The sequence below is a fragment of the Podarcis pityusensis genome, assembly GCF_964106645.2.
Source record: "Podarcis pityusensis genome assembly, chromosome: 16".
Taxonomy (NCBI): Eukaryota; Metazoa; Chordata; class Lepidosauria; order Squamata; family Lacertidae; genus Podarcis; species Podarcis pityusensis.
This window is the reverse complement of record NC_138041.1, coordinates 18,880,237-18,904,865: the sequence shown is the minus strand read 5'-3', so window position 1 is coordinate 18,904,865 and position 24,629 is coordinate 18,880,237. Positions and strand designations below refer to the sequence as shown.

The 24,629-nt window shown below is 49.2% G+C and overlaps 1 protein-coding gene and 1 long non-coding RNA gene across 5 annotated transcripts in view; one reads left to right on the top strand and one right to left on the bottom strand.

Moving 5' to 3' along the window:
• The window catches only part of EHBP1L1 (EH domain binding protein 1 like 1), a 42,708-nt gene extending 21,234 nt beyond the window's left edge, over positions 1-21,474 (top strand). For 3 of the 4 annotated variants that reach the window (XM_080986157.1, XM_080986156.1, XM_080986158.1), the window contains 12 exons: positions 285-624; positions 4,175-5,942; positions 7,417-7,586; positions 8,459-8,507; positions 9,191-10,465; positions 12,704-12,758; positions 12,960-13,036; positions 16,461-16,581; positions 17,623-17,722; positions 18,084-18,157; positions 18,973-19,087; positions 20,616-21,474. In XM_080986157.1, coding sequence (XP_080842283.1) covers positions 285-624; positions 4,175-5,942; positions 7,417-7,586; positions 8,459-8,507; positions 9,191-10,465; positions 12,704-12,758; positions 12,960-13,036; positions 16,461-16,581; positions 17,623-17,722; positions 18,084-18,157; positions 18,973-19,087; positions 20,616-20,703 — 4,232 coding nt within the window. In that variant the 3' untranslated portion in view covers positions 20,704-21,474. The remainder of the gene's footprint in view (positions 1-284; positions 625-4,174; positions 5,943-7,416; positions 7,587-8,458; positions 8,508-9,190; positions 10,466-12,703; positions 12,759-12,959; positions 13,037-16,460; positions 16,582-17,622; positions 17,723-18,083; positions 18,158-18,972; positions 19,088-20,615) is intronic. The other variant, XM_080986159.1, reaches the window with a different exon arrangement.
• Positions 21,475-22,873: 1,399 nt separating this feature from the next.
• Positions 22,874-24,629, bottom strand: part of LOC308466046 — a 170,293-nt gene continuing 168,537 nt past the window's right edge. Inside the window, exon 2 of the long non-coding RNA XR_013980635.1 lies at positions 22,874-24,490. This is a non-coding gene — a long non-coding RNA (uncharacterized lncRNA). The remainder of the gene's footprint in view (positions 24,491-24,629) is intronic.

Genomic DNA, 24,629 nt, shown 5'->3' with positions numbered 1-24,629 from the left:
TTCTTAGAAATGCAGTGAAATAATCAAATAAAAATTTAAGGAAGTCGAGCCATGGTGGAGGGAGGTCATGGGGGTGGGTAGGGTGCCTTTTTTGAGTTTGTAGGGACTATATGTATAATATGTATATTTGTGTTGTTTGTTGTTATGTGTATTTGTGTTATTTATTTGAACTTGTTGAATAAAAAAAATTTTAAATTTTTTTTTGTAAAGAAACTGAAAGAAATGGATTTTGACTGATTTGCCCATCCCTCCCAACACCTGAGCTCTTCTCTCTTGCCCCGTAGCTGTTGCTGAGGTTCCCAAGAAACCATTTGGTGCTGTTCCCAGTGGCACCATTGCCCCCTTGGACAGCCTTCCACCTGCGGCAGAGCCAGCCCCTCCCATCTCTGGGGCGGCACCCTTTGCAGTAAGTGGTGCAGAGTGTGCTGGGAGTGTGGGGCACGGAGGGGCAAGTGGTGTGTTGCCAGGAGGAGCGACTGGCCCCTCAGGAGGCCCGGACACCCGGAACCAAGCTGCGGGGACTTTCTCAGAGTTGGCACAGGCAGGGGCTGAAGAAGAGAAGGAAGAGAAAGGACCAGAACTGCTCCGGGGACAGCTGGCGCCATTGGATGGCACAGAAGTTAGGTGAGTGCTGCTTTATCGGGAGACGGGGGAAGTTGGACATCTGGGTCCAGAATTTGAAAGAAGGAGCATCTGTTTGGGTTTGAGCAAAGGGACAAGATGCGACATTGGGTGCATTTCTCGTGGGTGCTTGTTTTTCTCTCAGTCTTAATAATCGTCACTGATAAAGCTTCCTTTGGGGTGCAAATTTGGTGGGGTTGGGGTTTTTTTAAAAAAGAAAAATGGGACTGTGGAACAGAGGATAGGCTTAAATCCCCCTTCCATGTGTTCAAAATGGTCCCAATCCTCTCCTTTCTGCTACAACTTCTATTGTTAAAAGGGGTGGGGGATGAATTTTATTTGAAATCCACATCTGTTTTGGCCCTGGGCTCTGTTCTTTGCTCTTGCTTTCATGCTGTCTCTCCCTCCACATCTACACCATTACATTCAAAGTACGGTGCTACCTCGGGTTAAGTACTTAATTCGTTCCGGAGGTCCGTTCTTAACCTGAAACTGTTCTTAACCTGAAGCACCACTTTAGCCTATGGGGCCTCCTGCTGCCGCCGTGCCGCCGGAGCACGATTTCTGTTCTCATCCTGAAGCAAAGTTCGTAACTTGAGGTACTATTTCTGGGTTAGCGGAGTCTGTAACCTGAAGCGTATGTAACCCGAGGTACCACTGTACTCTTATATCACTTTAACCATCATGGCTTCCCCCAAAGGATCCTGGGAAGTGTAGTTTGTTAAGGGTGCTGCTGAGAGCTGTTAGGAGCCTTCCTCCTCCCCTCACAGAGCTAGAGTTTTCAAGAATCGCTCTTCTCTGAGGCTTCTAGCCGTGTGAGGGGCCCCCTGACAACTCTCAACACCCCAAACAAACTACAGTTCCCTGGATTATTATTATTTTGGGGGGAAGCCATGGTTGCTTAAAGCATTATCATAGCATTTTAAATGAATCATGCAGATGGGGCCCCCTTCCTTCCTTCCTTCCTTCCTTCCTTCCTTTCTTTCTTTCTTTCTTTCTTTCACGCTCTCGTTGGACACAGGAAGTGCAGAGTCCCTCGTGCTTTGTTGTCTGCCTGATCCGCCGAGGAAGGCGCCTCTATTTATTTTGGGCGGGCCTGAAATGCATGTGGTAGCAAAGGAGCAAAGTGAGACGGACAGCTGCTGAGTTTTGCTTCTCCTTTCTTTGGGTGTGAAGGTGCTTGCCAGATATAGCTGCTTGTCCCTGCTACCCCACCCCCAAGGCTAGGAAGAAGTAAGACTGTTCCACTCACAGGAAGAAAAGAGAAGTTTGCTCGCAGGAGGAACGGGAAGTGAGAGGCCTCTCAGGGCAGGGAGGGGTTGGGGAGAGGGGAATTCGGCTGCTTAGAAGGACGAGGGTGGGGCTGGGAAGGAAGCAGGACACTGCACTGCCCCATTGCAAAAAACATATTCCCTCCTCCCCAGCACTGTTCTTTAAAATGAGTCTTGACTACATGGTTTTGCTTAGGTGTGTGGGGGAGGGGGCAATTTCAAAGCCTCCGTATACCAGTTGTTGGGAGTCTCAAGCTCAGGTCTTGCTTTCAGGCTTCCCATAGTGGTCATCTGGTTAGATTAGATCAAGGTTTCCCAAAGGGTTTCCAACAGTTGTGTTTTGGGGTTTTTTTGGACTACAATTCCCATCATCCCTGACCACTAATCCTGCTAGCTGGGGATGATGGGAGTTGTAGTCCAAAACCAGCTGGAGACCCAAGTTTGGGAAATCCTGGATTAGACAAATTTATGGAGAGTGAGGCTGTCTGTGGCCTCCAGGGTCAGAGGCAGGATGCCTCTAACACACCACTTGCTGGGAATCACAAGCAGGGAAAGTTGGTGTTGCGCTCTAGTCCTGCTTGCTGGTTTCCACTGGTCTCCTGCTTTGCCTCTGTAGGGAACTTTAAAACAACAGCAACAAAACCAAACCCCTTTTGTTACGAAGGGCTCTGGGTTGTTGTGCAAGAGGGCAGTCAGTTGCTCTGATTCACTTTGTGGTAGCAGATTTTGCACGAGTTTCTCCTTTTCTTCTCGTAAGAAGAGCCTGGCTACTTGGTCAGACTAAAGGGCTACCTAGTGTCCAGCATCTGGTCAGATGTCCCAGTGCAGGGACCCCTCTCCAATGCTGCTCCTCAAAGAGCAATGCCACTTCTGATGCTGGAGGGGATATATCGTCACCGTGACTAGTAGCCATCGATAGCTTTACCCTCCTCAAACTTGTCTAATCCCACTTTAAATATGCCTGTATGGGTGACCGTCACTGCATCTTGTTGCAGTGAGTTCCATAAGTTTAAACTATTCCATAAGTTAGCTATTTTACTTGCATTTCTTTTCTGCTTCATAACGTAATGTCCTCTGGGCGCTTTGAAATAAATATGTAGAAAGTGTTTAATAACCTAAATGGATGGGCAGCATAATCCCTTGCATGGATCAGTGCTCAAATTATGGTTGGAGGAGGAGCTATAGGGTCCCATAATGACGCCCACAAGTCCCAACTCAGTCATATCGTACCCCTCCCTTGTTAACTTTTAAGAACAGTCACTGATCTAGGAGGAGGTGGGGAGCAAGTTCCCTTTATCTCCCTCCATAATTCAAATACTGGCAGGAGTGATCTGGAGCTAGCTTTGGGCAGGGGTCATTTGTACAAGAACCTGAAGTTCTTACTATTCTTACTCTTATTCTTATTAGAATGTGTGTACCACCCTTCATCCGTAGATCTCAGGGCGGTTCACAACATAAACTTGCAATATAAAAAAACACAAAACACATATTAAAAATAAGAACAAAAACTCCCACAACACATTTTAAAGGACATCCGATATAGTCGTTTGAGTGTGGCCTACAGTGCTTAGATGGGTCCGTTCTACACCATAGGAATGCTCTGAATTAAGAATGGGGAATTTTTGGCCCTCTAGACATTGTGGGTCTCCCAACTCCCATCTTTCCTTACCTTTGACTTTGTGGACTGGAGCTGATGGGAGCTGGAGTCCAGCAACATCTGGAGGGTCTTTGGGATGAATAATTCCATCCACAAAGAACTGGGGTAGCCAATGGTCAGGGGCTGATGGGAGCTGTAGTGCAAAAACAGGAGGACTGCAGGTTCCCTATCCATGTCATTGAGGTCATTTTTCTGACTTGCTTTTTCTGCCCTTGTTTCTCCTGTTTCCCCACCATGCCTGTCCTTTCCATTTCTCTCTGGACTTTTGCACTGTCCTGTACCATTTCCCAATGCTTGCTTCTGCTAACCTGCAAAAAACAAACAGGGCTGCTGTTGCCCAGGGTCAGTCTAGAAGGCAGCAGTGTTGGGGAAGTGATAGTTGTTGTTTTTTGCATGCCTGCATGCACATGCAGGCAGTGAAGTGGGTCTCAGAGCAGAGATGGAGAGTTAGGATCCCAAGGGAGAATGCTGGTAGGAAAACAGAAAAGGTTGAGGCTGGGAGACAGTGGTGGCTCCATCCCAACTCTCGCCCAGGAAGGGGTTTGAACTTTTCGTTGGCTGAAGAAAGATGTGTTGTCCTTTTGGGGCCAATTTCTCAGGACTTGCCTTTCTTGCTTGCTTCCAGGCCTGGCGATATCTGGAAACCCAGAGAGCAGAACCCTCTTCCTGTGCCACAGAGGAGGAAGAAGAGCCCCCTCAGGGGACCTCCAGGCCCCACAGATTTCCCTCTCTCGCCTCCGTTGGCACCTGAGGCCCCCCCTGTGCGGAAACGCAGGCTGGAGAAGATGCCGCTGTCCCCAGAGTCTCCAATCCCCTCGGCAGAGGTGGACACAACTTTGGTGGAGGACAGCTCCAACCCCCTCAGCGTGCCCTGTGCCCCAGATAGCCCACCTAGGGAAAGACTAGGCCGCAGGAGCCTGACAGAAAGACCCTCCTCTCCCACCCATGGTTCTGTGGTGATGTATTTTGCAGAAGACTCAGCCCTCGCTGAACACAGGCCCCTCCTAGTCACCGACAACGCAGAGTCCATGGGGTCGTCTTCGGATGCGGCCTTCATGGCCTTGTCTCCCCTCATGGGGCCTTCCCCCATGGCTGCTTTTTTGGGAGAAGCAGCGACTAGCGCAGCAGGAGATCCATCCCTGTTAGCAGTTGCTCCTGTCTCGCCTGGTGGGGGTAGCACTGTGGTGAAGATGGAGCGATGGGGAGGGGGGACATGGACTCCTGGAGATGGCAGCCTGCCTGAGGTACCTCCGTTTGGCCCAGCAAGGAGTGGGGTGGAGGAGGAGGAGGGGGTTGCTTTTAAAGGAGAGCTTTCTGATGGCGAGCTGGGCTGTGCAGTGGAAAAGATGCCCCCTTTGGAACTGGAGAGGGAGCAGATTGAGGCTGAAACCAGCCAGGAGGCATGTGAATCTGTTTCTGTTGAGGAGGCTCCTAAACAGGAGGAAAGTTGGATAGGGGACAAAACAGAGATGGGCTGTTGCCAAGTGTCTGAGGGGCTTGAAGGCCCCAGCCCACCAATAAGCCTTTCCCCAGAAGCGCCCCTGCAGCAGGTGGAATTTGTGCCAGAGGAAGATTTGGCTGGGGTGGGTGGCAGCGGCCTTCAAACCTTGCCAGACTCGCCACTGTCTCCTGCAAGGGAGGGCAGGGAAGAGGTGGAAGAGGTGAGCATGGCAGAGATGCCCATCTCAGTCCTCACTTCCCCTCCCAGTCCTGAGAGGAGTAGGGATGTGGGTGACAAAATGGCAGCTCCTGAGAGCAGTCTCCAAAGCCTGCCAGAAGGCTCAGCGTTTTCAGGACTGGAGGAAGGAGAGGCAGGTGATGGGAGGAATCCTGAGGGGAGAAGAGCTTCTGGAGGGACCTTTCAGGAGGAGGCAGCTGAAGAGGAAGCTGCTCCAGTGGAAGCTGCTCAAGTGGAAGGTATGGCTTCTGAGGATGGAGAAGAGCAGTGCAAAGAAGAACACAGCAGAGAGGAAGGGCCGGAAGGTGTTCTGGAGACGGTGGCAGCAGCGGAGTCGCACAAGCCAGATGGGGACAGGAGGAGTGAGGCGTTGGGCCTGGAATTTTCAGAGAGCAGTGCCCCCAGCTTAAAAGGGGCAGGGATGGGCCAAGAATGGCTGAAGAGCTGCAGTCCGTCAGACAGCGGAGAGGTCAAGGCAGAAAAAGCATCCAGCACAGAGGCAGATAATTTGCCGATGAAGAACGAAGAGCAAGCGGTAGTCTCGACTGAAGCTCCTCACCCCCCAAGTCCTCCATCACCTCAGGCCCCTGCCTTACCTCTCCCAGCTCCCCGCTCCCTCAAGGAGAGGAGTGCCCGGTCCAGCCAGGAAACTCTGGCACCAGTCCCCCCACCCCGTGGCACAGCAACAGACCTTGGAGCTCAAGGCGAATCCCAGGTACAGAAGGCCGCGCCATGCCATCCTTACTGTCGACAACCCATGGCCAATTCTCTCCCCTGCTTTCTCAATGTGCAGCTAACTCAGGTTTTGTTGTGGGACACTCCCTGCTTTGTATATAAGGAAGTGGTGATAGGAGGGCCGAGGTCAGAGCATGGTGGTTGGAGCTTTGTTGTAAGATAACTTGAAACTATGGGATCCCAGAACCTCATTCCTTTTAAATGTGTTCGATTCTGGAGCAGTGAGTGTTGAACCTTACCAGTTAAACTGGGTGTGGGATTTGGAGCAGGAAGGGTCCTGCTGAGACAGAAGAGGCAGAGCTCATGATGGCTCCTAATTTCCTCCTGTGGGGAGGGGTGGCAGGAATACAGTGTAGAGCAGAAGACCTACAGAGACCCAGCTGGGGCTCCCAGCGATCATAGCATGCTGCAGAGGGACAGGTGAAGCAGCATGCCCCATGGCCACTGCCCATGGGCAGGTTCAGGGATATTTGCTGGTTTGTTGCTTGCATCCCGGCCTATATAGAAAGCTGCCTTATACCAAGTCAGACCCTTGGCCCATCAAGTTCAGTGTTGTCTCTGCAATGACTGGCAGTAGCTCTCCCAAGATTTCAGGCAAGCAGGGATTTCTCCCAGCCCTATCTAGATATGCTGGGGATTGAAACAGGGACCTTGTGCATGCAAAGCAGAAAGCTACAGCCGTCCTGCATGTATATACGTGTTTGTGTGTGCTTCTGTCTTTGTGTCTCTGTGTTGGTTCCAACAAGCTCAGTAGAGCAGATTGGCCAACAGTACCATATCCCACACATGGCAGTACACAATAGTAAAATATTGTCAATGCCATGTTGTAAATGGATAGGTGTGCAGGAAAAAGTAACAATAGTAGGCAGAAAAACAATAGAATTTATTTTTTTAAATGCTTGATGCATCCCAAATGCCAGGGCAAATGGAAAGATCCTTTACCTGGTGCTTCAATGTGGGGAGCACCTGAGTGTTATTTGAAAGGGAGTTCCATGACTCGTGTGTGTGTGTGTGTGTGTGTGAGAGAGAGAGAGAGAGAGAGAGAGAGAGAGAGAGAGAGAATGAATGAATGGCTGAATGGCTGAATGGCTGTGTTGCTGTCCACCCAGCAGAAGCTAATGCTGGGACAATGAGCCGAGCATCTTGAGCAGACCTTAATAGTTGCATATCCATCTTAACCCTTGTGTGTACTGAAATGCTGATAGACCCAATTAGCAGTGGCTGGATGGCATGCAAGCGCCATCTTCACTGCTACTTTCCCCAGGCATTGTTGCTCCCACCAGCCTTGGCCAATGTGGCTGATAGCCAAGAACGATGGGAGTTGTCGCCCAGCAACACCCCACTCAGGACCTAGAAAGTTTTGCCACAATTGTGGGTGCAGGGAGGGAGCTATCCGTGTCCCTTCACCCAGACCCATGACCAGCTTCTCCCCTCCCCTACCCCACCCTTTTTAGGTTGACTCCCCCACCAGCCCATCGCTTGTGAGTTCCAGCCAGTCCTTGCTGGAGTGGTGTCAGGAAGTGACGGCAGGCTCCCGGGGCGTCCGCATCACCAACTTCACCACGTCTTGGCGCAATGGGCTGGCGTTCTGTGCCATCCTCCATCACTTCCACCCAGAGAAGATGTGAGTTGTTGTCTTGCGTGCAGAGCTCCTGTTCTGATGGGAGCCCATGGTGGCGGCTGCATGGCTGTTTCACTGTGGCAGAGAACTGACACATAAGGAAGCTGTCCTGATGGCAGTCCCAAAGGACTAGTGTCCTGCCTGTGGCTCTTGCAGTTAACCTAGTTAAAGAATGTTGTCTGGATTCATTATCTCTTCTAGAAGATCAGTGTGGTGGAAGCGGCTTGCCTTCTATCAAGTCACATCATTGGTCCAGCTAGTTCTGTAATGCGTAGACTTCCTGTAGCAGGAATCTCTCCCAACCCTACTTAGAGACGCCAGGGATGGAACCTGGGACCTCCTCCATTGAAAACCCTTGAACTATGGGCCTTCCCCGTTGAATTTATGTGCATTTGCATGTTCCAGAAACCTCAACAAATCTGCCTTTGCAGGGATGCTGCAGGAAATGTGAAGAACTTGGGAATCTGTCTTAGAATCATAGAACTGTAGAAGGGTCGTCTAGTCTTGCAAAGCTAGGCTTGCAGGGCACCATGAATGAACCCCTCAAAGCCGGCCGGCCAATGGGTAGGGGTTGCTCCAGCTGTGCAAAAGGCTTTGTCGGAGGGAGGAGAGCCCCCTGTGAATGGGGTGGGGAGGAGGGTGTCTACTGGCCTGAGCAATGAAACATCCAGAAGCATAGGGATAGAAAAGAGATCAAGGCACCCGGGGATAGACTGTTTTAAGCAGAGGTAACGAGAAAAGGTTGGGGGTCACTGTGGCAGTAGGGCCAAGTACGGACAGTGGTGGTGGTGGTGATAGAAAGTTTTGGGGTCCCAGGTGATCCAGGTCAAAGCCTGCTCACAGACTTTATGCTTCTCCCCCCTTCCCACCTTCAGCAATTACGAAGCCCTGGACCCGCTTGATATCAAAGAGAACAATAAACTGGTGAGTCTGTAGCTCCAGCTTTCATTGAGCCAGAAGAAATTGGGCCAGGCTGTTACATGGACATGCTTTAGAGGGACACCTTTAACATAGGGAGGTCCCAAGGCCTTGTCGGGGAGAGGTTCGCATCCTTAGCTGAGCTATTGAGTTTCTGGGTGGCCTTAAGTCAAAGTTACTCAGCCTAGACAACCTCACAGGTTTGTTCTGGGGATAAATAATTCAGAAAATTCTGGGGTGGCCCAGAGTGAAAAGGACAAGACAGGTGCAGGAGGCCTCTGTTTCTCTCAGCCCTCCCACCTGTAAAACAGGTAATAGTGTCAAGTTGGTGTAGTGGTTAGAGTGTTGGCAGGTTGGGTTAAAATCCCCACTCATCCCTGAAGCTTACTAGTCACCTTGGGCCAGTCAATTACTCTCAGCCTACCTCACAGAATTGTTGTGAGGATGAAATGGGGAGAACTATATATGCCACCTTGAGCTCATTGGAGGAAAGGTGGGATATATATATATATATATATATATATATATATGCAGAAAAGTTTTTTTAGCCCTTGAAAAATGCAGTAGGGGAGGAGGAGGAGAGCATGATGTTAACAAATAAAACCCTGCTGTGGAAAAAGCCCTTTGGTTGGGAAAAGGCTTTAACAGGCTCTTTGAGTTCCTCTCTCTTTCTCTCCTTCCGTAATCAGGCCTTTGATGGCTTTGCCTCACTGGGGATCTCCCGGGTGATGGACCCTGCCGACATGGTTTTCCTGGCTGTGCCCGACCGGCTAATCGTCATGACATACCTGTGCCAAATCCGGGCTTTTTTCACCGGGCAAGAGCTGAACGTGGTGCAGTTTGCCGCCAACAGCAACCAGACCACCTACAAGGTGGGCAAATTCGACACGGACTCGTCTGGCTCCATTGATCCCGCCGACTTCTACTCCCAGCACCTCCACGTTGCCGCCTCCCAGACAGAGCAGCCCGGTGGGTCGGGCGCAGAGCACTCTGGGGTGGCAAAGGCATCCAGCACTATGCCAGAGGAAGGCCAGAAGCCAAAGTTGGAGGATGCTGCCCCCGAGCATTCTCAGAGCGAGGAGAAGACAGATGCTGCAAAGGATTCTGGGAAGGCAGTTGTGACAGAGGACAAGGTGGCGGAAGCCAACAGTGCTGAGCCGCTACAGCCTGTGGAACTAGATCGGGCCCATGAGGCAGTGAACATGGCGGAAGCTGACAAGAAGGGAATTGTCAATGGCGCAGTCTTCAAGCCAGCCAACGAAGCCACACCGGAGCCCCTCAGAACTGTGGACTGTAAAGCTGAGGGTGTGAATTCTGATGAGAAGGCTGTGGCTGAGAGTACTGCAGACACACAGTCTCTTCCCACTAAGGCGGAGGCCTCCCAATCTGATGGGAACACACTTGTTAATGGCACTGCAGCCGAATCAGCCACGGAATGTGGGGTCAGTTTTCAGGCCCAAGTGGATTCAAGGACTGAGGCCCCGAAGCCTGGTGCACAAACCATGGCTAATGGCACTGAGGCCAGTCAAAACCCTGAATGGCAGCAGGAAGAGGTCTCTGCCCTGAGCGACACTGAGACTGCTGCCTCAAAGCCCGATGGGAAGCTGCTGGCCAATGGGGCTACTCTCGCTCAGGGTGCGGAAGCAGAGGCTTCTGGGACAGAAGCCGCAAGGCCTGAGGGGAAGCCGCCCACCAGCAACGGGGAGAAGCTGGTTCCCCCTCCGCGGCTGAAGCGGATTGCGTCGCGGGGCAGCATCGAACGCCCCTTGCAGCGTGCACTGTCCACAGGGAGCCAAGGCCCGGTAGCCCCCCCACGCTCCCACGCTGCCAAGTCCACCTTCGCCCATGTGCGGGATGCAGACCTGGTGAAGAAGCGGCGCTCACGGCTCAAAAGCGAGTCCCTGTCAATGGACGAAGGGGAGCCGGGGAGCCCGGTTGAGGACCCTGCCAGGCGGCTGGCCATGGTGAGTGGAGCTCCCAAGGAGACACTGGACAAGCTTGCTTGGGTGTGTTGCCGGGTTAATGTTGCATGGCCGCTTTTTTATCGTTGCGCTTCTGGTTTTGCTAACCCCTTGCCCTGCTGAACTAAGAGCTTTTATAGCATGGGATGCTTGATCTAGGAGGGTCTAACCTAGGCCTGGCTTTGGCCCTGCAACTGCTTCAGATCCAAGCTTTTGGCTTTGAAAAACATGCTGCTGTGGAGAGAGTGCTGCTGGGCAAGTGCAGAGTTGCATTTCTATCAGCACAGCCACAGATACCTATTTGGCTTCCAGGCAGCATTGAACTCTGGCACTGGTCTCCTGCTTTTGAAATTTGGCGGTTGGGTTTGATGGACAGGTTTCGAGAACTGGGCCATTTCGGCTTTCTTTTGTAACAGCTGCCCTCCTCTTGGAACACTGCTTGGGTTTCGTGAATCAAACTCGGTGCATTGGTGGTGTGGTGCTGTCCCGTGTCTTGGAAGTTTAGCTGCGCAGCCTTTGATTCCTTCTAACGCTGGTATTAGGGACCTTTTGGCCCTCCAAATGTTCTTAGACAGCAACTTGTGTCATCATTGGCCATTGGCTGTGCTGACTGGGGCCGATGGGAGTTGCAGTTAGGCAACATCTGGAAAAGCTGCAGGCCTCCCTGTCTCTGCCCTAACCTGATTTTCTGCTCTGTTTCTCATTGGCGAATGGGTTGTTTTGTGTGGTTTTTGCTCTGTCCACAGATGAACCAATAACACTGTTTGCATTGAAAGCTTAAAATTTTGTGTGCCTCTCACTACTAATCATTTTATTAATTAATAAAATAAAAACTTATTTCTCCGTACTTGGGGTATGCGTTCTTGTGCACGATATCCAGCCATTTTAGATGGCAAAGTGAATTGGGGAACTGTAGCTGTGTGAGGGGAATTGGAGTTTTCCTAATGACTCTCAGCACCCTTAACAAACTACAGCTCCCAGAATTCTTTGTGTGGAAGCCATGACTGTTTAAAGTGGCAGTGCAGTGCTTTAAATTTATGGTGCGAGTGTGGCCAGAATCTGTTTTAGGTATGTCTTGTGCAGGGAGGGCTGGCACTGGGGTTGGTATCATGATGCAGCTGCCAAGGCCTGCACCCCTGCAGAGGGAAGACTGTCGATTCTCAGAGCCTTTTGGCCCAAAAGGAAATGGGGTGGGGGGAGCCATACAGAGGCCATCTTGATGGAAACCTGGAGCCAGCACTGATCTTCTGCTTCCCAAGTACGTGCCTTTTATGTACGCTGCTTCTATGCTTGGTTTGCTAATTTTAGTGCAGGCAGCTAGGCTGGATGCACCTGCTGTAAAATAGTCTGCTAGTAATGGGCTGTAGGTCATGTTTTCATCTCCAGTTCAAAAGATCAGGAAGGAGGTAATGGGAAATATACTCACCTCTGGCAGACACCCAGGAGAGCAGCTTCCTGTCAGAGCAGACAATATCAGGCCAGACGGATAAAGTCTGACCTCTCTCCTTTAATGCCTTCGTCACCTCTCTGCATTTGCAGCTGATCAGAGCAGCTGGCAACACGCCTTACTGGCTGGTTTCTGCTCAAGGCTTGCTCGCTTGCCAGCCATCTCTATGTTTCCATGTTCTTTTACGAATGTGCCATCGCATGGTGAAAGGGTAAAGACCATAGATCTGTCTAGGTGAAAATGCTGACTGAAAACTTGCAATTTCTCACTTCCAGACGTTGCATTAAAACAACTCCCATCAGCCCCAGCAAAAATGACCGATGGCCAAGGATTATGGAAGTTGTAGTTCAGCAACATCTAGAGGGTCAAAGGTTCCCCACCCCCTTAGGGCCCATGCCTGGTTTAAATGTATAAATTAAACACTTGCTCTGGTGCTCTGTAGCAGCTTGGGAGCCTCCAGATATCTTGGACTCAACACCTGCAAGGAGGGCTGGGGCAGATGGGAGTTGTAGTCCAAATCTTCTGGTGCACACCAGGTTTGGGAGGTTGGAGTGCCAACTCATGAGACTCCAGGTCTCATCAGCCTAGCCAATATGGCACATGGCCGCAGGTGATGGGAGCTAGGCTCCCACAACATTGGGGGGGGGGGGAGGATGCAGCCTCTCCACGTCTGTCTCCCGACTCTGTTCAATATTTTTCAAAGATGAAAGTTACATGACTGTTTGCTTTGCTGAGACCCAATTTCCTCTCTCTCTCTCTCTCTCTCTCTCTCTCTCTCTCCCTCCCTCTCCCAGGAGGATGTTAGCGATGGGGGCTCAAGACCCCGACCAAAGGTTCAGCGGCACCCAGGTGAGTTTGGATCCTTGCAGAGTTGGTAGGCTGGAACTAAAGAGGTGGGCAGCTTGCTTTTTCCTCCATCTCCCAACTGTCTCTGAAGGGTCCCCTGCATAAGCAGGTGCTCTGGTCTGAATACCCCTTCTATCCACCCCAGCCCCACAAAAAAACTTGTAATTAGCTCAGACTGGTTATCTCTGGCTCTCTTCTTCACAGCCCCTCCAACTGCTACCTCCCAGGAACTGCCCCAGGACACCAGCCTGAAGATCAGCACCAATGAAGAAGAGATTCTGGTAAGATTTGGGAATAATTGGGCCTTGTGAGCTTAGAATCGCTTTTGGAGCAAGATCTGATTTAAAACGAAACCGCCTCATTTGAAAGCAGCCTTTCTCTGATTAGCAGCTGTTTCAGCTGGTAAATAAGGCACACCAGAAAAAGGAAACTAGTCCCCCTAACACCACAGCTTTTATAAAATACACATTCCCCCACCCCAAAAAAGTGGAGACTTTAAATCCTAAAATCTGATCCACCTCTGCCCTCTTGGGTGTCCCTTTTTGCCTGGCTGGGGGCTCTTTAACAACGGCATGAAAATCATGAATAACTGGAGACTATTAGCAGCTATTATTAACCATTTAGGTAAACATAACTAAATAGAGCCTCCATGTCCTAAGGCAATCTACCTCTGATTTCCCAGATTATGGGGACAAACCGTAGTCAAAATTCAGCTCCTTGTGTCCATGAGCTTCTCAGAAACATTGGGCTGACTACTGCTGAATATAAGTGTCCTGATCTAGATAAAACTTTGGTTTAACTCACCAGAGCGGTCCTCCAGTAATAGGAGATGAGCAACATATATTAGACTAGGTTCTTCTTAGCTGCAGTTGTGTTGGGCAGCTCATTCAGAATCCTAAGAAACTTGGCTTTAACACTTGATAAGTTTCTAGCTCTTAAGGAAGGTGTCCAAGAGCACAAGTCCCTGCAGGAAATTGCATGGCCTTAGGCCCTTAGGGGAACCACATGACTGCTGTGATGCATAGGAAGCCGTTTCAGTTCCTACCCAGACCAGCCATGTTCGTAGCGAGTGAGTCATCCAAGTTCCTTTATTGGAAACAGAAACCTCAAAATGCCCCATATTTGCCTAAAGGTGCTGATGTGTTGAGGACATTGCCACCATCTTATGAGGAGGGTTTTTTCCCAGGGGAAGTGGAGACCTTGCTGGGTGGGTGGGTGGGTGGGTGGGTGGCAGCAGAGTTTGGCATTGTGGCACATACAGGCAGCCCCAGGTGGCATATGGCTCTTAGCCAACTTCCATGCCTCCTAGGGGCCTCTTCCCTGCTAATTGGTGCTGGAAGCAGACCAATTGCCTGCCTCCCCCAACCCTCACCAGTTATGGGTGACTATTGTCTACAATGGTTGCATTCTCCCTCCACTGTTGGAGGCAGTTGCTGGGAGTCTCAGGTGGAGAGGAGAGAGCTTTTGCACTCACGTCCTGCTTGCAGACTTCCCATAAGCATCTGGAGAATGCTGTGAGATCAAGTTGCTGGACTAGGGCCACATTCTCACCATATACTTAAAGTGCTATGATACCACGTTAAACAGGAATGGCTTCCCCTAGAGAATCCTGGGAGCTGTAGTTTGTTAAGGGTGCTGAGAGATGTCAGGAGACCCCTATTCCTCTCCTAGAGCTACAGTTGCCAGGATGGTTTAACACTCAATGTCTCTTCATGGGGCCTGCCATCCGATGTCAAAGAGATAAATAGTTATGCAACTTTCCTTTGACACCTGAAGGCAGCCCTGTATCGAGACACTTTTAACATGAGATGTTCTGTTCTGTGATTATAGTTGTTGCTGCTGCTGTGTTTTTGTATACCCTGTTGGAAGCTGCCCCAGAGTGGCTGGGGCAATCAAATCACATGGGTGGGATACAAAAATTACATTTGCTCTGTAAGGGTTCTCCTAACAACTCTCAGGCCACTGAAAAAACTACAGTTACCATAATTTTTAGGGGGAAGGTATGACTGTTTTAAAGTGGAATCATAGGGCTTTAAATGTAGGGTATACATGTGGTCTAGATGAGCCTGTTACTTAATCTTGCAAACTTGCTCTTGCATTCTTCTGGTTGCCTCTGGTGTGGGGGAAAATCAATTGCTAATTTCAGGAGCCGGGCTTGTGTGAAATGGCCGTTTAGTTTTAAGATAGCAATTGTTGTTGGTTGGTTGTTCATTACCTGCCACTCATAGCTGTTCTAGAAAGCATATGAGTAACCCAGGAGAGATTTGGGTAGCTAATTTTACTAACCGTGGGATGGGGCTTGTTTTCTAGGCGGTTCGTGGTCTCTCCTCTCTTTCTGCGTGTTACAAGAGAAGCGCCTCGTAACCTAGAGGCAAATCTCATGCTTTGCATGCAGAAGGTCACAGATTTAATCCTTGACATTTGAAGGATCTCAGGTTGCAGAGCTGCGAGAGATGCTTACCAGTCAAAAGTAACTAATACTGGCTTGATTGATCAATGGCTTGCTTTCCTACAAGGCTGCTTCATCTGTTGCTCATAAACAGGGCCTTGCAGAGCCAGGCAGAGGCCCAGGCCAGGTAGATAATGTGCCCCCCTTTTTTTTACTCTGGGTATAGCTGAAGTCTTATAAATAAGTATATAAATAATTTTCATAAAAGTTATACTGACAAATAATTTTATTTCAAGGCTTGAACCATCCGCGTTCGCCCCAGTGCATCCCCTGGGATTGTGAATATGCTGACCAAGGCCCCCTTTGGAATCGGAGACCCGGGCCAAGTGGCCCCCTCTGTCTGGGCCTGCTCATAATGTGCTTTACTGTTCCTTCTTTTGAAAATGTCCAAAGCCTGCAAAGCCTCTCCTCAAAGAACATAAGAAGAGTCTGCGAGACCAGGCCAGTGCTCCAACTAGTTCAGTATCCTGTTCTCACAGTGGCCAGCCAGTTGCAGGACCCGAGCATGAGAGCCTTCTCCCCTGCTGTGGTTTCCAGCAACTGGCATAGCTGCCTTTAACAGTGGAGACCGAGAACAGCCACCTTGGCTATAATAGCCATTGATAGCCTTCTCCCCCATGAATTTGTCCAATCCTCTCTTGTTTTTTAATTACGGTAGTTTTTTAAAAAAAATTCTTGTGTTACAAAACAGACAAGGAATATAGCATCTTCTTTTTTGATTCATTGAGTCTTAACGCCATCTGCCTAAATAGCTCTGCACCGACAGAAAAGTAGATTTTTTCAATGAGAATAAGTTGCACCTTCTTCATTTTTCTACAGCTCCTTTAAATTGGCAAAGCACTGAACAGCCTTTGTGTGGGAGTTTTTTTCTGCACACAACCACCCTGTGAGGCTGGCCACTGTTGTTCCAGTTTTAGATTGGGCACCTGAGGCTGAACCGGAATGCAAACTTGCCCAAAGCCACCCAGTGGCAGAGGTGGGACTTTTAACAACCAGATCTCCCAGATCTGAAAGTCATACTCTCACCACTAGGAAGCAGATTGGGATAATCTGCAGGTAAAAAAGCGAGTTTGAATGTCCTCTTGTATATTGGGTCCTGTTTTCGTCTCTAGCAAGGCGTTTTTGCTTTCTGAGATATCATTTCTGTAGGCAGCAGTCTAGCTCTTCCCTGCCCCATTCCATGCCCCAGGGTGGCATTCACATCCCCCATCCAAGGACAGACACCACCTCTAATGACTGCTGTGGTTTCACCCTAGAGATTCCAAGACACCAGCCAGTATGTGGTTGCTGAACTCCGGGCTTTGGAGAATGAACAGCGGCAAATCGATGGGCGAGCAGCTGTGGTGGAGAAGGACCTGCGGGGCCTTATGGAATCAGGTAGGAAAACTGGGGACGGGAGCCACCTCGGTGGGTAGAGCATCTGCCTTGCATGCAGAAGTTCACAGGTTCTGTTCTTGGCATTGCCAGGTAGGGCTGGGAAAGACCCCTGCCTGAAACTCTGGAGAGGGAGCAACCTCATGGGCAAGAGTGGTCAAGCCTGCAGAGACCTTCCCCGCATTTTGCTGCCTCTGTGCTGAGGGCACAATTCGTGCCCGTGCAAAGTACATTCCTGTGATGGGGAGGGAGGGGGAGGGTAAAGCCTCCCCTTCCTGCGTATCTAAATACCCCTGCTCACCTCAGGCCCCACCCACAGATATCCAGTGACATGCAACACCCTTACAAGCCTGTCAAGCACTCATTCATTCTCACATGTGGCCAGTGCCGAATTTACGTATAAGCTAAACAAGCTATAGCTTAGGGCCCCACTCTCTTGGGGGCCTCAAAATAAAATTAAAGGGGGGGGACTGGATGTACATTTCCAATATATAAGATAAAAAAACAAATAAAATAAAACCTACATACAGCAACAGTTGCAAATGGCTTTAGGTCCATAAATTACCATATAGCATATATTCAACACAAAAAACAGTGACAATTTGTTGTTGACAAAGGACAGCTGGACATATAAAGGGCCCCATTACCTTCAGTAGCTTAGGGCCTCATCAAACCTAAATCCAGCCCTGCATGTGGCCCTTGGGCAGGGACTCATTTTCAGCATTGATCGGTGCTGACAGCAAGTTCCTCTAGCACAGCCACGAAAGTGGGCTTGCTATCAGCGCTGATCGGTACTGAAAATGAAGCCCTTTGAAAGTGAAACACTTCCAAGTCCCGCTTAGCATTGAACAGTTGGCAGCACGCTAGTTTTTCCTTTGCAGCCCTGTCTTTTTACGCCCTACACATCTGATGTCACATATGGCTTTAAGGGTGGGGCAAGTTGCTCAGAATTGTAAAATTCTCGGGAGTGACAAATGTCCAAATGTTCCAGATGTTGGGGAAGACAGATCCCCACCCTACCTCTCTTCCCCTGATCTACTTCAGGTGCTGACAAACTGAGGGAGGAGGAGCTGATCCAGGAATGGTTCACACTGGTGAATAAAAAGAATGCACTGATCCGACGGCAAGACCAGCTGCAATTGCTGTGAGTGTGGGAGGGGTGGGAGGAGAAAATGGCAGCACTGAAGGGGGCGGGACTTCCTTACTCACTGCTTGATGGAGCATGATGGCTCGCTCATGTGATCCAAGGCCACATCCACCCCATATGTTTAAAGCACTTTAAATAGCCATGGCTTCCCCCAATGAATTTTGGGAGTTGTAGTTTATTAAGGGTGCCAGGTGTCTTTGGTGCACCTCTGTTCCCCTCACAGAGCTACCATATTGGTTTTACAGCGAGTGTCTCTTTCCCAGGAACTCTGGGAATTGTAATTCTTAGCAGCTGCTGCTAAGAGGAGTTACTGGTACTTTTTGGGTGTCTGAACGCAGTCTCTTCCTTTATTCTCCAGGATGGAAGAGCAAGACTTGGAGCGGCGATTTGAACTCCTGAGCCGTGAGCTGAGAGCCATGATGGCTATTGAAGGTGAAGACTTGAAAACCAGGGTGGAGGACTGGGAAAGGGGGCCTGGAGGGGAAGGGGGCCTGGGAGGCTGTGTCAGTGCTTCTCTAGTATGGCCAGTTTGCTGGGTTGTGTTGCCCCCTGGAGCATTTCCTGACTTGGGGATGTTGATGAAGAAGGCAGTATGGAGAGATCTAGGAAGTTTGGCGGCAGGGCAGGGTGGCAAAATGAAAGTTCTGTTTCAGTGTTCCTTTTTTATTTTCTTTTTTTTAAAGTTTATTCTGCCATTTATTCTGTGCTTGGTTTTTATTCCAATGTTTTGGTTTTCTCTACTGCTGTTTTCAAAATTGTTCTCTTCAGTCTTTAGATGTTTTAATCGTCCTACAGTGTGTGTGTTGCGTGCCCAGGTTTATTTGCGGTTTTTAATATATACATGTACAGTGGTGCCTCGCAAGACGAAATTAATCCGTTCCGCGAGTCTCTTCGTCTTGCGGTTTTTTCGTCTTGTGAAGCACGGCTATTAGCGGCTTAGCGGCTATTAGCGGCTTAGCGGCTATTAACGACTTAGCGGCTTAGCGGCTATTAATGGCTTAGCGGCTTTAAGAAAAAGGAAACAAACTCGCAAGAACTCGCAAGACGTTTTGTCTTGCAAAGCAAGCCCATAGGGAAATTCGTCTTGCAGAACGACTCAAAAAACGGAAAACTCTTTCGTCTAGCGAGTTTTTCGTCTTGCGAGGCATTCGTTTTGCGGGGCACCACTGTACATCTGTATGTGGCTTTGTATATCTGTGGTTTGGAAGGTGGATTAGCCTCTCTTGCTATGCCTCTCCCCACTCCAGACTGGCTCAAAACAGAAGCTCAACAGCAGCGGGAGCAGCTCCTTCTGGAAGAGCTGGTGTCGCTGGTGAACCAGAGGGATGAGCTGGTGAGAGACTTGGACATCAAAGAGAGGATGTGAGTGGCTCATCTCTTCTTTGGAGTGTGAGGGAAGATGGATGCTGGCAGTTAAAGCACAAGGGGGAAGCTACCTTCCTTCCCACCAGGGACTACAGATGTGTGAGAATGGAAGTTGGGGGTCCGCTGGTATAAGAACTTCTCTGGTGCCTGTTAATCCTCTTGTTTGCAGCCAAAAAGCCTCATTTCCCAAGCTTTCCTAGACTCTGGGCTCCTGATACAAGGACCAGGTCTTTCTGAGCACTCAAGCAACAGCAAAAGCACCAGTGCCTCTGCACATGTGCAGAGTACCTTTCCCCTTTGTAGCCACATTTCCTGATCCAGGAATGCATGAGCGTTGGAATTTTTCCTTTTTAGATATTAACCCTTTGGTCAGGATTTGGGGAAAGGGTTGGGGGGGGTGTTTGATGACAGTGATGACACATGGGGAGGAGACCTTTATAAATGGGAATACTGTGCAAACACATGCAGACACACACACACACACACACACACAAATCCCCATTTCATTTGGCTCCTTGTCCTCGAGGCTCAATATGTAACACTAAATTTTCTCTATTGTCCTTGCCATGTAGCTGCAGAGAGAAACTTGTATTGACAAGAAGAGTTAATATACAGTATTCTTAAAATATTGAGCATATTTTAAAGTATAGAAATGAGAATAGTAAGATAATAGGGGTGATGAGGTACCTGGATATCATGCCAGCTGTTAGAGAGACTCGTTTCGTTGACGTAGGTTGGCTATTGTGTCAGCCTGTGCCCTGCCCTACCCTGCCCCGCCCCCCCCAGTAAACACTGATGTTCCCGTCAAATGTAAACATTGGAAACCAGAGTTTGTTTCTGAATGGAACATCTAAAATAATTTGTTTTAAAAAATCAGGGTGGAGGATGAGAGGGTTTTACAAACTATTAAGGACTAGAACCTTAATTTTTCCATTGATTTCATGGAACCAATTCTCTTTTTGGTTTTGTTTTTCTTCGAAGCAGGTTGGAGGGGATAAATGTTGTTAGCAAGTGAAGGACAAATGTAATTCCACCCCTCTTGAAACTTCAAGTTTTTGCTCCCTTTCTAAAAACAAAACAAAACACTTGCCTCCCTAGGGAAACATGTCTTTTAAGGTGATGGTTGCTAGTTGAGGAGGGTGAATGTTCAGAAGGATGGCAGTTTGCTGATAAATGGAAGTGGTGCAACGATTAAAAAGTGTGATCCTCTCTGCATCACATTTGCTCAGAAATAAGCGTTTACTGTGTTTAGTAAATGCTGGAAACCACAAGTGGGGAGAGTCGCTGTTGCACTGAGGTCCTGCCTGTCGGTTTCCCATTTGGGGCATCTGATTGGCCACTGTGAGAACAGGATGCTAGACTAGATGGGCCATTGGCCATCTGGGCTCTTGATAGGTACTTATGGAGCATGGGGGGACTCAACCAGTTGTTGTCGGTGACGTGGCTCTACTTTCTACCCACTAATGGTGCTTTTCTGTTGTTGTTCTTCCCCATTTCCGCCTGCCCCCCTCCAACACCACTTTAGAGCTCTGGAAGAGGACGCCCGGTTGGAACGGGGACTGCAGCAGAGACGCCACAAGCTCAGCCGCAAGGAGAAGTGCCGTGTCAGCTGAGATGGGCCGGTGCAACTTGCCTCTTCTCCCCGCACTCCCCCATACATGGGATGGCAGGAGGCACAGCACACGAGAGCACTTCTGCCACTCCTAAGGCAACCCCAGCCCTAAATCCCCACTAGCCATTGGGAGGGCCTCGCCTGCCATGCCACAGCCTTGCTGGAGCACGTCATTGCCCACAGTCCTCTGGGGGGGCCGCAGCTGCTTGACTGCTCATGCCAAAGAGGGGTGTGTGCGTGTGTGTGTTTGTTTGTTTTCCCCCACTGGGGCAAGGGAGATCGTCCAAACTCTTCTTTCTTTCTCTTACCCTATGTCCATGCCCTCCCCAGAGAAGATGCCACTTTTAAAGGGCAGTGCCCATGTACCCTGGTTTACCTGGAGAGGGAAGAAATCAACTTTTCAAATTCTCACACTCCAAATTTTAGGAACGATATTTATTTTTGTGTGTGTGTGTGATTTTTGTGTGCGTGCACATGCATGTGAGCTGCTCTTTTGGGTTTGAAAACGGGTGCCTCCTCCCCACCTCTGCCGTTTTTACAAAGTTTATTTGGCTCTATTATTTTTTAATGATCAATGTTTGTTGTTGGTCGATGGTACAAAAGCCACAAAGTGCCTTGAATACTCCTAAAGGCAGATGTGACAGTGGCCAACTTCTCTCTGCCGCCGCCCCCCCCCCACCCAGTTTTGCACCTCCTCCTCAGCCCAGTCGCTCCCTGGTTATTTGCACTAAATTTGTACCAGAGTTTGAAATAAATACATCAAAAGACACAAGGTGCGTGAGGAAGGTAGTTTGTGGTGTGTTCGCAATACATGCTGGAAATCATCTGCTGCTTTGTGGCCATTGGCTGAGCTGCCCTTCTGTCACAGAAAGTCTTTGAACACTTGCTGTGAGGTATAGCTATAGAACGTTGCTGAACAGTCCCCCTTCCGTGTGGCAACAGAGCTTGGCAGGGGTATCAAAAGAACAGGAAATGTTGTATGCTGTTAGAACAAAGTAAGCAGGAAGGCCTAGGGCTTATCAGAACAAAGGCCTAAAGGTATGGCGGTATTGCACAAAGGTCTGAGGAACTACAATTCAAATCCCTAGTCGGTTGTGGAGCTTACTCTGTAACCTTGAGCCATTCAGCACCTTTTAGCCCAGGGGGTCACCAAAATATGCGACATTTTCGAGGTCCTCCTGTGGTGCTCACAAAGCCTCTGAGCATGCCACCCCCCACTTAGTGCCCCCTTGGACATGAAGTTGTGAGGCTGGTTACCTTTTTCTCCCTCGAAAAGTACCTAGAGCTGAAGGAGGAAGTGGGGCTCTTTCCCACTTCCTTCTGAACTTTGGCATGTTTTTCAGGGCTCAGTTTACTGGATACACCTTTAACACAGATCCTTTGGGGAAAATTAAGTTTGTTTATATGCACTTACTCTGTGGGGGGGGGGAGGAGAAGCAAACAGAGGGGGCCCTTAACTTACTCCAAATGTGCCCACTGGACTAAAAAGGTTGGCATTCCCTGTTTTAGTGTAACCTACCTCACAGAGTTGTCGAAAGGATGAAGAAAAAAGTTTGGTGGGCAGGGAGATAGGAACCATGTGCACTACCTTGAGCTCCTTGGAGGAAAGACTGGATATAAAGGGAATTAGGTACATAAATGGGGACGTGGGTGGCGCTGTGGGTTAAACCACAGAGACTAGGACTTGCTGATCAGAAGGTTGGCGGTTCGAATCCCCGCAACGGGGTGAGCTCCCGTTGCTCGGTCCCTGCTCCTGCCAACCTAGCAGTTCAAAAGCACGTCAAAGTGCAAGTAGATAAATAGGTACCGCTCCGGCAGGAAGGTAAATGGCATTTCCGTGCGCTGCTCTGGTTCGCCAGAAGCGGCTTAGTCATGCTGGCCACATGACCCGGAGGCTGTACGCCGGCTCCCTCGGCCAATAAAGCGAGATGATTACATAACAAACTACAATTCTACACTAATACAGCAAGCTGAACATCGATAAAGCAGATAGAGCTGAACAAAGAACCCAAATCAGAAGGCCTTCAGCACTGAAAACCTTTCTAGGAAAACTGAGAGTCGGTCACGACTGGACCTAATGGTCAGGGTTCCCTTTACCTTTACTAGGTACATAAATAAGCAGGAATCAGAGAAAATGGGGTAGAGAATACGGGAAAGAGGACAAGGGGCAATAGAGATGGCAGGGGTGTTTATTTCTGGCATCATGCAGGCATTGGGTTGGGAAACAGCCCTTGTCCCTTGACTAGGCAGGAGCAAAGACTTCTAGGAAGTGGGCTGTAGCACCTCTAGTTTTTGCTCCTGGCTTGTTACAATCAGTCAGCCTTTTTCCACTCATAGTCTAATCTCATCTTTGTGCTAATTGACTGTGTAAGCTGTATAAATAAGTAAGAACTCATTACTCTAACCCTCTTTCTCCTCTGCTAATGCATTGCGACCCTCACCGATTGCTGCAAGGGAACTGCCCTCCTCTGAAAGAGTCACACAGACTATTTATTTAACTGCCTTTCTGTGCTGCCCCCAAACCCAACAGTCTCTGGGTGGTTTCCAAAATCACCACTCATTTATTTAGTTCTCCCACGCTTCCTCCCAAAGGACCCCAGGGTGGGGTAAAAATAATTTTTAAAAAGAAGAATAGGAAAATATATTCTTATATTTAGATACATAAAGTGCCTTGACTTACTCATGCAGCCAGAATAATTACCCTTTTGACAGCCAGATAAACATAACTGCACCTGCTTTGTTCAGGTACCTGAAGCCGAGGAACCAAATGCAGCCCTTGAGGCCTCTGTGTTTGACCCTTTGGAATCTGCCCAGGCTACAAATCCTCTTCTCAGCTGTGGCTTTCACCCTAGTGTTTTGCTAGACTGGAAAATGCTCTCAAACTCTGCTAACACCTTGTGCTTTCCTGGTTGGCGGATACAGGAGTGAATGTAGAAACTCACCTGCTGTACAAAGGTAAAATCTGCATTCGTTGCTTGGCAAATTACACTACACCCTGCCTCTGACAGTGGAAGGACAGCATCATCACAGAATCGTTGGCAGGGTCCTCTAGTCCAACCCCTGCAATGCAGGAATCTCAGCTAAAGCATCCCAGACAGACGACCATCCATCCTCTCCTTAAAGACCTCCAGGGAAGGAGAGTCCACCACCTCCCGAGGGAGACCGTTCCACTGTCAGAACAGCTCCTGCTGTCAGAAAGTTCTTCCTGATGTTTAGTCAGAATCTCCTTTCTTGCAACTTGAAGCCATTGGTTCGGGTCCTCCCCTCCAGAGCAGGAGAAAACAAGCTTGCTCCCTCTTCCATGTGGCAGCCTTTGCAATATTTGAAGATGGCTCTCATATCTCCTCTCAGTCTCCTCTTTTCCAGGCTAAACATACCCAGAGTGGGAAATATCTCAAAAGCGACTGGGAGGAGCATATAAGGTCTCCGCATCCAAACCACAGCTTTCCTTCCTTGTATGTATGGAAGCTTTTAAAAATTACTATGTGTGGTGCAGCCTAATAGCTGTGCATGTTGAGGGATTTTCATGGCTACTGCATCTCTTAGGTTCTAATGTGCTGGGGTGGGCACATTCACACCATATGCTTAAAGCACTAAGATACTGTACCACTTTAAAAGCTGTGACTTCCCCCAAAGAATCATGGGAGCTGTAGTTTGTTAAAGATGCTGAGAGTTTAGGAGGCCTGTATTCCTCTCCCAGAACTACAATTCTCCTCATTCCTGGGAAGAGGGGTTGATTGATAAACCACTCTGGGAATTGCATTTCTGTGAGGGGAATGGGGGGTCTCCTCTCTTAACAAACTACCGTTCCCATAATTCTTTGGGGGAAGCCATGTGGCATCATAGTGCTTTTTACTTACGTTGTGAATGTGGCCCGAGAAAGAACGAAGGAGAGTTCTACGTGAGTCTGGGAGGTGGTGTCTAATT